This window comes from Vipera ursinii, assembly GCF_947247035.1.
Source record: "Vipera ursinii genome assembly, chromosome: 1".
NCBI lineage: Eukaryota > Metazoa > Chordata > Lepidosauria > Squamata > Viperidae > Vipera > Vipera ursinii.
The window spans coordinates 32,729,220-32,742,081 of record NC_139512.1 but is presented as its reverse complement, the minus strand read 5'-3'; the positions used below and the strand labels follow the sequence as shown (position 1 = coordinate 32,742,081).

The 12,862-nt window shown below is 45.9% G+C and overlaps 1 protein-coding gene across 1 annotated transcript in view; it reads left to right on the top strand.

The window, feature by feature from the left end:
• Nucleotides 1–1,769: 1,769 nt before the first annotated feature.
• KIF26A (kinesin family member 26A) overlaps nucleotides 1,770–12,862 on the top strand; it is a gene marked incomplete at both ends in the record, with an annotated part of 189,985 nt that continues 178,892 nt past the window's right edge. Inside the window, one exon of the mRNA XM_083353389.1 lies at nucleotides 1,770–1,904. Within this exon, the coding sequence (XP_083209515.1) occupies nucleotides 1,770–1,904 (135 nt within the window). The remainder of the gene's footprint in view (nucleotides 1,905–12,862) is intronic.

The window sequence follows — 12,862 nt, the reverse complement described above, 5'->3', positions numbered from 1 at the left end:
TGCTATAATTCATACCCAAACTCAGCTGTACTCAAATATGTGATGCACACTCCCACACCTTGTGTTTTTTAATTCCCACAAAAATATTGAACATGCCCCTTCACAACTAAACATTTCCTTATACTTTCCCTAGAAAAACAGCCTAGTTCATATATGCATGTATATAATACCATTTTTCCACAAAGGATATCTGTATTGAAAATCTTGGTGTTTGACAAATAGTAGGATTCTTCCTTGCGGTATTTGCTCTTATAAAATTTCCTTCATACTTTGAAATTCTCCTTTGATGGTAATTAATGAAGAAACATCCGTATGTGAACTTGCACAGAAAGTCGATGTACAATACCAAGGAATGGTGGTACCTTCTCTGTCTAAAAATGCTTTATTCAAATACTTGGGTGTGGTGGGAGTTGAGTCTAAGGCTCTGAGTCTGAGAAAGGTAAAGAAAGGACCGCTTTTCCCCTCTCCTTGAAGTGTAAGGAATAAACTGCCAATTTAAGAGGATTAACAGGGCGAATCCTTGCTCAGTTCCCCTCTCATTCTTCCAGGAGTAACTTATTCCACTCACTTTCACAGTGCAACCTGAAATGGGGAAGGGGGATTAGGATGAGGGGGAGGAGGTATTGAAGAGGGGGTTCATTGTGCCCATTTCTTTCTCAGCTTCCCATTCCCTTCTCTTCCTATCCTTGGAAGCTATTGATCCTGCTCTTCCCCTTCGGTGCATCGTAAGCACTGCTTGTCTGTCACTGTGAGCTGATGTCACCATAGACAGCTGCGCTTGGAGCATGCGGGGGGGGGGTGCAGCAGTATTGGCTTGAGGAAAGGAGGGAACTGCTGACTCCTCTTTCTAGCCCTGAGGCATCTGCTGGCAGGGACGAGGCTCTTGACCACAGTGTCTCAGAGCCAGGCTGGCTCTGGCAGTGACGTATCTTTCCTCTGGGTCATACGGACAGCGCCAGGAGAAGTGCCACCAGCCGATGCCCAAGTCTGGCCAGCCAGGCAAGCAACTTTGCTGCTCCGTGGCTCTGAGTAAGCATGGCTTGGGTGGCTGTTGCTGCTGCTGCCGCGGCTGCTCTTGCCTCCTCCCTGCGCCAGCCTCCAGGGTGCGCTCAGCGAGGCTGATCAGATGCTGGACAGCGACTCTAAGGGAAAGAAGGAGGGCCAGCGGTGGCGGCCAAAGCCAGCTAGCCTGGATGGATGGGCGGCGCGCTTGCTCTGGAGAGCGAGAGCTCACCTAAGGCAACCACTCGTTTCCCTGTTCTGCGCTCTCCCCAGGTTTGGAAAGTGCTTTCTTTGTTTCCTCGAGCTCTTCCATTCGGAACACACCTTCATCTGCCAATCTCAATCAAGCTTCTGAGTTACCACCACCGGTCCCAACCTGCCGGAGTGTGAGGAAGGCAAGGTAGGCAACGGGGCGATTTGCTCCCATCCTGCGCCTTTGGAGCGCACTTTCTCAGCCCCGGCTAGCTGATGGCAGAGGGAGCTTTTCCTTGCCTGGTGGATTCGACCTGGAAGAGGCAAGAGTCTGGACGGGACGGTGAGAGGAGCTACTACTACTGCTGCTGCTCCTACCCTTCCCGCAGGAGGTTTTCATCAAAGGCAGAGAGAGATCGGTGGATTGGCTTGGGATCCTCATACACAGCGGAGGGCATCTCAACAAAAAACCCACCAGGGAGTGACCCTCCCCCGCTACCCTTTGGTTATTGCTCAGAAAGCCAAGGAGTTCAATTATCTCCCTTCACTTCTTCTCTTCCCCCAAGCGTAAAACTATGGCTTTTCAAAAAACCACAGAGCCTTCCAGCACTACGAGGAAACCTCCCAGTTTGTTGGAGATCGGAGCGCTCTGCTTGGATTCCGAGATCATCTTCGGGTTTACCAGCCACCTTCTCAAGAGGAAAAGCAAGGTAAGAGAAGGTGTGGCTGGGGAGCTTCCAACAGGCGGGAGGGAATAGCGGCCGCGCTGCTTTGGACTTCCCCCATTTAGACGGCCCACACATGGAGCAAAAACTTAGAGCCATGGCAGTAAATAAGCGAAGGAAGGAGAGTTAGAAAGAAAAAGTTGAAGCGTCGCGCTGGACTTTTGATTAGAACCGGCGGAGGTTCCTTTCAGCACCGCGGATAGCGCCATGAGTTTTTATTAACGTTGATCTTCCAACGCGGACTTTGCCTTCTTTTTCCAAAGCTCCTGGACTGCGCCCAGCAAAACAAAGCGCGACTCTACGACTTTCCCTAGCGCCCCTCCCCTCCCCTCCCAATTCTTATTCTCCTCACTCCACTTCTTGGAGTCCAAGGAGGTTTCACACACATGAAATATTTAAGCAAGTTTAGCTAAGGTCTGCCGAGCTGCCGAAGCAGGAGTCAGGCACTTTATTGTTATGCGCGAGTGCAAGGCGCGTCTTCCTTGTCCACCTCCCAGGTTAATTGCGATGCGGGAGGGAAGGAACGGCTGAGCGAAAGCAATGCTAATGAATCTTCCCCCCCCCCCGCTGTTCACGGCGCGGGATGCTACAATGGACCGCTTCCGTGGCTCCTCCATCATTTCCCCCCCCCCCGCTCCCTCTGTTCCCTATAGAAAGTTTCATTTAGCACCCGGGGAGCCGTGCGTCGCGTCTCTGGTCAATATAAAGCCACGCGTTTGCCATTGCTTTACACGAAGTAATTTATAGAGCAGCGTATGGAAGACTCTCGCTCCCTCCTACTGCGTTATTATTTTCTGAAATGCTATAGGTTTAAAATATACAACCCCCCCCCAAGTTTTAATTAGCCTAGTAGGTAACAGTTCCGATGAGAGGAAAGGCACTCTGTACATGTTCCAAGGTTGCTCTGTCTTTAGGACTTTTCACCCAGAATCCAGGCATTTGAAAGGAGAGACTATCCTGAGTTGTACCTTCAGATTCCACCCCTCCTTCTTCTCCGTATCCCCTCCCTCAGGCCAACAGCGTGGCTTGGCGCCTCTCGCGAACCTCGCCTGCTGTGCTCGCAAATTGGATGCGAAGCGCCACGTTTGGCTAAAGCAGCGGTGGCGCGCAGCGGGGTGGGGGAGACAGTCGCTTCTTCAGGGGTGGGCTGATGAGATGAGGCTAGAAAGCTGTCGGTTGGAGGCAGGGAAGAAAGAGGGACGGGGAGGAGACGAAGAGGCACGAACTGTGCATTCCCTTCGGAGTTCCTCACTTTGCCTTCAGGGACTTGCCTGGGGGCTGCGCGAGGGCGAGCGGCTGTGGCACGCCGGAGGAAGTAGAGCGAAAGGAAGCGGCGATCGCGCTTGAAAACATCCGAAACCTTGGAAAGGGTAGGCGGGAGGGAGCGTAGGTGGATGGCTGCTTGTGCTGGCCCCGCGGCTGTGAGCGAACTCGGAGGAGGCCGACCCCCATGGCAGCCTCGGGCGTCTCCCCCTCTCCTCTCTCCACTTGACGGATTAAACTTAGATGTCAACCCAGAAGCTGCCACCCCCTTTCATTTACAATTCGCCATTTGCACCGGGAAGGGAAAGCTCCTCATCCAAGTGCGGGTATGGGTGCAGAAAAGCGATGGGGGCGATTGATGAAATAGGCTTAGCGTTGGGAAGGGCGGTGGCGGCTAGCCCAATGAGGCTCGGCGGGTTTCACTTGCCGGCGTATGCATCTGAGAACAATAAAGAGAAGATCTAGGAATGGGTGTATAGAAAGAGCCAAACTGTACATATGTATTCTAGTTTATGGACTATCTGCAAAGTTTCTGGTTACACATTTATGACTGAGGGGCAAGAAAAGAGGAAGGCGTGGTCATCCCCGTAGGTTGCTTGGCAGGAGGAGCGTGGGAATTAAAAGCGCTCGGAGAACGTGGATTTCGCGCGCTTCTTTGCCAGCGCAGATGGCTTAATTTTCTTTTGACGACCGGTTGCAGAGCGACAAATGACCGGCAGATGGCGTTGTAGCTACAGGGACCGGAGAGTCGCCGGCATTAGGCTGACTGACTTCTCTAATGCGCCTTTTCGCTTAGCTGGGCGGTTGCATCTCTTTAGCGGATTATAAGCCTTCCTCCCCTGTATTGCCCTCAACCAAGGAAAGTGATTTCAAGCAGCCACGAGCAACCATTCTCGCCGTGAATCAAAAGAAGGAATGTTTAAAAATGGTCAAAACCAGGAAAAGGGCGGGGGGGGGCGTTTGGCATCCTGCAATTTACGTTTATAACTTGGGCATCAATTGATGGATGGATGAAAACAAGTGACGTGCTTGCCAAATATAAGCTCTTTAAAAGTATTATATATGGAATTGCAGAATTGTAAAATTGAAAGGCACTATAAGGGTGTTCTAGTTCAATCCTCTGCAGAAAAATCAGTTAAACCATCCTCAATAGATGGCTGTTTCTCCCTTTCTTAAAGATATTTATTCATTATTTCCTAGAAAAAGCTTTTTGCTTCTCATCCTCTTATGGTACATTTGATATATCTAAAAACTGATATCCTATGCCCTCCGCCCCACCCCCAGTTTTCTTTTGTCTGGATCACGGGCGTCAAACTTGATTGCATCACCTGACATATTGTGACATTTCACAATGTTTTTTGCCTTTGTGGAACTGGGGTGGGCGCAGCCTGTGAGTGATGCATCCAGCCTGTGGGCCACCAATTTGACACCCCTGCTCTAGACTGAGCATCCTGTGTTCCTGTTGTTTGTTCTTTCAGAACATGTCCTCAAGTCCCTGTGTCATCTTTATTGCCCATCTCAACACCTATTTTGACCTGTCCACATCCTTCTGGAAATGTGATGTTCTCTTTGGATGGTCTCACCCAGAGTAGAAGGGAAAAAAAGACTTCATGTGTATAGAACTTTTTCCAAACCAGGAGCCCCACTTAGCCTTCCAACTGCATATTAGTGCTGCTTGAAATAGTGAATTTTCTGATACCACAATAACAGTACAGAATAATAGAGTTGGAAGGGACCTTGGAGGCCTTCTAGTCCAACCCCCTGCTCAGGCAGGAAATCCTATACTATTTCAGACAAATGCCTGTCCAATTTCTTAAAAGCTGCCAGTGTTGGAGCATTCACAACTTCTGGAGGCAGGTTGTTCCACTGATTAATTGTTCTAACTGTCAGGAATTTTCTCTTTAGTTCTTGCTTGCTTTATTAGTTTGCATCCATTGCTTCTTGTTCTGCCTTCAGTTGCTTTGGAGAATAGCTCGACTCCCTCTTCTTCATGGTGACCCCTGAGATATTGGAACACGGCTATCATGTCAACCCTTGTCCTTCTTTTCATTAAACAAGACATACCCAATTCCAGCAACCATTCTTTATATGTTTTAGCCTCCAGTCCCCTAATCATCTTTGTTGCTCTTCTCTGTACTCTTTACAGAGTCTCAACATTTTTTTTATATTTTGGCGAGCAAAGGTGGATGCAGTATTTCAAGCGTGGTCTTACAAGGCATTATAAAGTGGTATTAACCCTTCATGAGATCTTAATTCTATCCCTGTTAATGAAGCCTAGGACTGCATTGGCTTTTTTGGCAGCTACAGCACACTGCTGGCTCATATTTAAGTGACTGTCCACTAGGACTCTCATAGTTACTACTGTTGAGCCAGGTACTACCTATGCTGGTGCATTTGGTTTTTCTTGTCTAAATGTAGAACCCTACTGTTTCACCACTGAATTTCATTTTGTTAGATAGCACCCAACGTTCAATGTTAAAAGCTACATTTAATGTTATTCCATTTATAAAGACAATTAATATTTAATATTCAAAGCTGGATTGCTCTCCAGTCTTGCATTTAACAATTCTTTCCATCATACTGAGGTACATTCAAAATTCTTGGGGGCTGCATGGAACTCTGGTGCCTCATCTCTGAAGTAGCCCAAGGAAGTCACAAGGCTGTGGACCCATGCTGTGCAAAGAACCTTTGTGGAAACATCACAGAGCTTGGCTCAGCACATTGCTGGAGGCTTGATGCTTTACAGAGAAAAATGACCAGTTTTTTTTTCTGTCTCTCAAGGATGGATTTAAAACAACACAGTAATTGTATTCTATAGCAAATAGCAGCTGACTAGGCAATTAGTTCCTTATGCTAATTTCTCCAGCTGCCGGGTCAGGGTTCCTCTGTAGAAATCATCTCCATCAATTCATCTCTTAGGGGATGAGAGAAGGAGGCAGCTCTCACAGAGACAGTGTGACAATAGAGATGCAAAGGGGAAAAAAAGCAACAGTGAAAAATCCCCGTGCCTTCTCTTATTTCAAGAGACTCCTCCTTTGAAGGACTGGGCCTTGTGCCTGGCAACTGGCCTGTTTAAATACATCTTTGCTTGAAATTTGTGGAGGGCAGCTCCAGCATGGAAGAAAACAGAGAGAACGTGCCTTTTAATCTGAAATGGACTCGTTGTATTTGTGGAATGGGCCTCTGCTTGAAGAGAATGTCTGGGAATTCACCTTTGAGTTCTGGGATTCCTTTCCAGGTTTCACAAGCACCAGGTAGATCCCACCAAACTGGTGCCCGATTCAGAGGGCTCAAAGGAGACATAGGCTATTCTGGCTAGTGTTCAACTTTCCTTGTGGGAAGTGACAATACACAGGATACGGTACACTCTATACCAGGGGTGTCAAACTCAATTTCATTGAGGGCCGCATCAGCATTGCGGTTGCCCTCAGGGGGCCGGGTGGGTATGGCCAGGGTGGGCGTGGCCTACTGGGTGGGCATGGGTAGAGTGCATATGGCCTACTGGGTGGGCGTGGCCAGCTCTACATCATTGGCATCAAGGGTACCTATGGGGGCCTGGGCAGGAGTGGGACAGATCTGAGGGTCTCTGGCAGAAGGAGGGTCTCTGGGCGAGGGCCAAGGCAGCAGGGGCCATTCCCTCACTGTTTCCAGGATGGCTTCGCGGGTCACATGAAAGCCCTTCATGGGCCGGATCTGGCCCCTGGGCCTTGTGTTTGACATGTCTGCTCTATACCCATCTCGCCTGTAACAGGAAGAAATGCAGCTCATTCAGCTCATGCTTTGCATCAGGAGTAGAGAAACCAACTATATCATAGCCCACTAAGGGTGTGTTCCCAAGAATATGGGTGGGGAGTTTAAGAGCAAAATGGGCAGCCTAAGTCTTTCAAGTTACAGCTCTACATTAAGAAGTGATCAATGTACTCTTTATCACCAACCAGAGGGCTTACCTAGCAAATAATAGAAAAAACCTCTCATTGAGACCTTGGATAAGGCTACCAGATCTAGGCTACAAAAATCCAGGCTTTAGGGTTCCCTGTAACACTCTGTGTTACCTTGTTGTCACCTAGAGGTCTGTAAGTTCAAACCTGGAAAGATGTGTCAGTTATACAAGCCAACTAATAAATAAAGAAGACATTCTGACAGGCTTGGCCATTATTTCTGTCTTTTCACCGAGGAATCCCAGTCTTTGGAAACCACTGTTGTATTCTAAAGGAGAAGGTACATTTTTAAAAAATGGAAAAGAAAAAAAAATGCTTTAAAGAGTCAGTCTGGTGTAACAGAAAATAAGCAGACTTCAAGTCTATGGTACTGTATCATAAGAGCCGGGGTGGCACAGTGGCTAGAACATAGTACTGCAGGCCAACTCACTGCTCACTGCCAGGAGTTTGATCCCGAGCAGCTCAAGGTTGACTCAGCCTTCTATCCTTCCGAGGTCAGTAAAATGAGGACCCAGATTGTTGGGGACAAAATGTAAACTGCTTTGAGAGGGCTGTAAAGCAATATGAAATGGTATGGAAGTCTAAGTGCTATTGCTATTGCTATTGTAATTTTCCCAGAACAGCATGAATTTGGGAAATGGTACCAAGCACCCAAACTGAATGGACCGTAGAGTCTTTCTATGTTAATTTCTGGTTATTTAAAAATATAAATTGAAAGAGGGGGGGATTTCACTTTTTAATATCTGTTATGTTCTCTGATGTGGGAGAATATTATTGGCAATGCACCCAAGATCCAACCCTAGCTTCTGCCTGTTCCTGAATGGGCAGGAAACCCATAGAGCTCGTTGTGTGACTTAGGCCCTTAACATTTAAGCATGGTGCTCCTATGTATTATAATACAGTGGGGAAAAATGACAAAGTTCAGTTCAAACCAAGAGCCTGGCCGTGATTTCTGATTCAAATCTTAAGTTCAGATTCTAAAAAATGTTGTCTTAATAAAGGAAAGGACTTTTTATAAATTGTGAAGAGTGCATTTTTATTGAGCGACTATTCCCAATCATTAATTTACATAGCTACTATACATGAAAAAAGGACAGGCATTATAGGGGTGATTCCAGATGCCTTTGCCTCAACATTGCAATGTTAATAAGGGCACCTTTTTATTGCTGCATTTCTGTCACTGAGTAATTACAGACCTATATCTAGAATTAAGATCATGATGACAAGGCAGTAAACCCAATTTGGTATCATAAGTAAAGCTAGGAGGGAGTTGAAGTGAATCCCAGCTCTTTGAGGAAAAGAATACTTAGAGAATATGTGCTTCCAGAGATTTGTCTTATTATTCATATTATTCACTTTGAATAATTTTCTTCCAGAGCCACTGGGCATAGCTTCAGATTTCAACACAACTAAGCATACACAGACAGTAGATACATATTGAAAAATACTTCACAGCTACACACATATTTCTTAGAAGAAAGCAGCATTAAATAAATGGCTTCTCAGTCCCATTTAAACAACTAAACTGCAGGATTTATAAAGAAAGCTCTAAAACCTAGGGACCACCATTAAGAAAATCTAATTAGATTTTTACTAGGAGTTACACAAATAATGCCTCCAGCAACATTAAGGTAGAAAATATGCTGTGAGTGAAGACATTTAGGATCAACAGAAGATAGATTAAAACATATTAGATGATGTCATTTACAATAAAAAAGAAGAGCTTTTGACTCCAGTTATCTAAACGAATGGCAGTGACTAAAAACCTTTCCCCTTCAAAACCCAGTCCACTATTACGATTGCGCTTCCATTGGTTTTTAAATTTGTGATAAAATCAAAGTTGATCCTGCAAGTTGCAAGGCTCTGCTTTAGATGACTAGCCCCAAGCCACAAACACTTCAGAACTTTAAGGGTTAAGACCAGCACTTTAAAAGGTTGACCCGCACACATTCCCTATCTTAACAAAGAGAAAGGTGTAAACTGGCCATACAATCCAATCCTCCTTGTGTTTACTTCAGATTCTCACCCACTGCCTAGATAAGTGTGTGCATAAGACTGCAGACTTGGGATAGGAGGAAAGGTAGGTTTACTTCCCTTTAACAAACTTCAGAGGAACTTCTTGCTGTTTAACCTGCTTGCCTTAAACAACTCTGAGTGCCTCCTTACAAGTGTTTCTCAGCCTTGGCAACTTCAAGTGTGGGCTTCAAGTTGCTAAGGTTGAGAAACAGTGCTCCGGTAGATTCAAGATTTGGCAAGGGAGGATCTACTATACATTATTGATTGACTATGATGGCAGTTCGAAAGCTGCATCGGGCTGCCAGTGCAGCCAATGCAAATTCTGAGACCCATTTCAGAATGCTGCTGCAGCAGATTTGGGGCCAGGTTGTCTCAAGCGATATCTCTTTCTGTAAGTGCTTGTCTGTGGGGTGAGCAGGTAGCTATAAAAAGGTGGCTTCTGCTGGAGCCCCCCATGTGGGATGTTCTCCTTCAGGAGCTTGATGTGGTGCCTATAATGGCAAAAGAGGCTAAAAAAAGAGCCGGGACTATTTTCTCTTTTTTTTCTTAGTCATTTTAACAGTTGGGTCCCTTAGACCAGGATACTGATTGTTAGGTACATGATACTTTCATGTATTCTTTCCAAAGCTACTTATTAATGTACTGCACTGAGTCTAAAAAACAGTGCAACAGAAAGGCCATTAAAATTAATTTGTGTTCCCGCCAAAAATGTAGCTCAGCCCATTAGCCTAAAAGGAATCATGATTTTTCCCCTATTTTTGCTGTTTAGCTTGGGATTGCAAGACTGAAGTGTTTCCTCTAGTAGGCTGTTTGGGATTAGATGGGGTTAAGGTGGGATCCCAAGGCTGTAGATAGAGAATATGCATGAGGTGACAACTGTAACAAGTTACAGCTCTCTGATAAGAGGGCCATGCTCACTTTCCAGTCATAAATGTTGCTTGAAGAACAATGTATGTTGCTTAAACACCAACCTATGTTATGTATATGTAGTATATAATACTTTTTATGTGTATGCCTTTGAGTCACTCTTACCTCCTGGTGAGCACCTGGAGAAGTCCGTGCAGGTTTCTTGGCATGAAGTTCAGAAGTGGTTTGCTGTTGCCTCCTTCTTCCTAGGGCTGAGAGAGAATCCCTGGCCCAAGGTCATCCAAATGGTTTTCATAGTCTCCCAGCTTCTAGCTTAGTGTCTCTAACAATTACACCAAACAGGTTCTCATTTAATACTACTATGCAAATATGAAGCAATTACAGATTCCTTAAGTTAGAATAGGTAGTGTTTGGTAAAGAGACCTGTTAATTTAGAGTACAAGCAGGGTGTGGTTGTTATTCTGGATGAATTAAATTGGAGTAAAAGAGCATATAATTTTGTGTCACTAGCCTGGCTCTGTAGACACAAAAATCCTGCATCATTTGAACAAGGCTCCACATAATCCACTATCCTGTTACTAAGAGTATCAGCCAGATGATTTTAAGGAGCCCACAAAAGCAGTATCTGTGTTTTCCTACTAGCCTATTCAGCTTCGGAATGTGTACATTCCTTTTAGTTCTCCCTGGGATAATAGGTGTTGATAGGCCTGACTTCCATGAATTTGTCTAATCCTACTTTTAAATCCCCCTTGAAATCAACTAAGCTGGTAGTTATCACATTTTCTGGTAGCAAATTCCATTTAGGAACCAAGTGTGAAAAAGTACTTTTTCTTGTCTCTTTTGCATCCATTGCCAATTAATTTCACTAGCTGTCTCTGAATGCTGGCATTGAAAGAAATAACCTCTACATCTTGCACAATTTTCAAAGTTGTTCCAACCTAGTAACCATGATCAACACAATACAAAGAGGAACTTAAAGTTGAGTCCTTCATTTTTCTACAGCACTTGTTCTAACCTAGTTTCATTCAGTTACCTAAAACCCATCAAGGTTTATCCTCTGGATACCGGTCGGACCCCATCTCTCCAACTGCCTCTTTGGAATTCTTGCCATTTTCGTCTCTGTCACCTTGTTTAAATAATTATTTTATCTTTGTATACTGCCTAAAGCTGTTTTGGCAACTGATGTGGCTAATAAATTGATTAAATATTAATAAAGCATCTTTGTTCACTGACATTTCCCTTTAGTTTTTAGGTAATATAGATATCCCACTTTATATCCAGGTTGGGAATCTGTCCATGACCGGATTTTGTTTGTTTGTGGAGCTGAATGACTTAGAAAAGTGATAGTATAGCTGAATCTGAAGTAATTGGTGACAAAGGGGTCCCATATCTTAGGATCAAGGAGTGATTAGGAGCCTTTACCTTCCAGGTCGCTCTGTGGTTCCCTATGCATTTACTGAGGACTGCCCCGCCCCAATCCTTTTCCATTGTCTAAAGCAAAAGTTTCCAATATTTTTAAAGTCCTTTTCCAGAACCATGGAATTATTGAAGACTGGCTTTGATGGAAGATGCAGTATCACTTGGAATCTTTTGTAAGACAGACTTTGGTAACACTCATGGGCTAGATTAAGTCTCTGAATCAGAGACCCACATAACTAATTCAAATTGTGTGTGTGTGTCTGTCTGTCTGTCTGTCTGGGTGTGAGAGAGGTTTGAATCTCACTTTTGTATTTGGGTATTCAAAGGCAGTGCTTCACAGCCAATATACACTTCAGTAGATTGGATTAAAAAGTAATTCAGGTGATGACAAGGCCAACAAATCATGTGATAAGTACCTTTGGTTAGGATAATTACTTGGAAATCAGGAAGGCAGACAGATTTGGGAGGAAGAGAGGAATTTGTTTCAAATCTAAGCCAAAACGAAAAAAACAACACAATTTTGGCCAGTGGGTTAGGGTTAGGATCAGTGGGAGTCATCCTGTGATAACTTTAAATGATGCAAAGATTCCCAGAACTGTTTCAAAAAGCAGCATAATTCATAACATGCCTATACATTCCCTCCCTTTCTCCTTTTTTTCCCATTTTGATTATGAAAACAGACCTAGGCCAAAAAATTGCAACTTCAACAGCCAGCTCTGCACGTCCCTCAGCCGAGACCCCCTCGCGTTTAGAATCCCGGAGGGAAAACACTGCAGCTGCCAACGGGGCTTCCTCCCCTCTCCCTTCCCTCCCCTTCCCCTCCCCGCAGTTCCACGTGCTCTCGCTCAGCCTCCTTTCCGCGCTGGGGTGGGCGGAGAACGGCGAGCAACTTTCTCCTCCCCTCCCGCCCTCTCCTCCCCCTTCGGCTCTGCCCGGGACTTCTCTCTTTTTAACTTTGCAGTCTACACTTTTCCTGCTCTGCAACATGGGAGGCAGCATCATGTAGCAGCAGCAGAGGAGGAGGAGGAGGAGGAGCCGGAGCCAGAGCGGACCGAGTTTCGCCACGACTTTTCCCCGTGCAGACGCAGCAAGGGTGCTGGCCCGGAGGTTTCCTGCGTCCCGGGAGCTTTCCGGTTCGCGATGGGCTTGCTGGATAGATCCAAGCCGGGAGGCTTCCCCTGGCTGGCGCTATTATAGTTACTGCCAGCTCCGGATCTGCTTGGCTGGAGTCCGGTGGACCGCTGTCCCTTGCTGGAGCCCGGGCCGGGATTTGACATGCCGCCGGTGCTGGGGGTGAGTGGGAAGGGGCTGGAGCTGCCGGAGGCTTCCTTCACCTCGCCGCGCTGGGCGCTGCCCCGAGCGGGGACTTTTCTCGCTCGCCTTCCCCCGGTTGTCCCAAAGCTCACTCCTAATCTTTGCTGCTCCGTTTGTCTCTCTTCC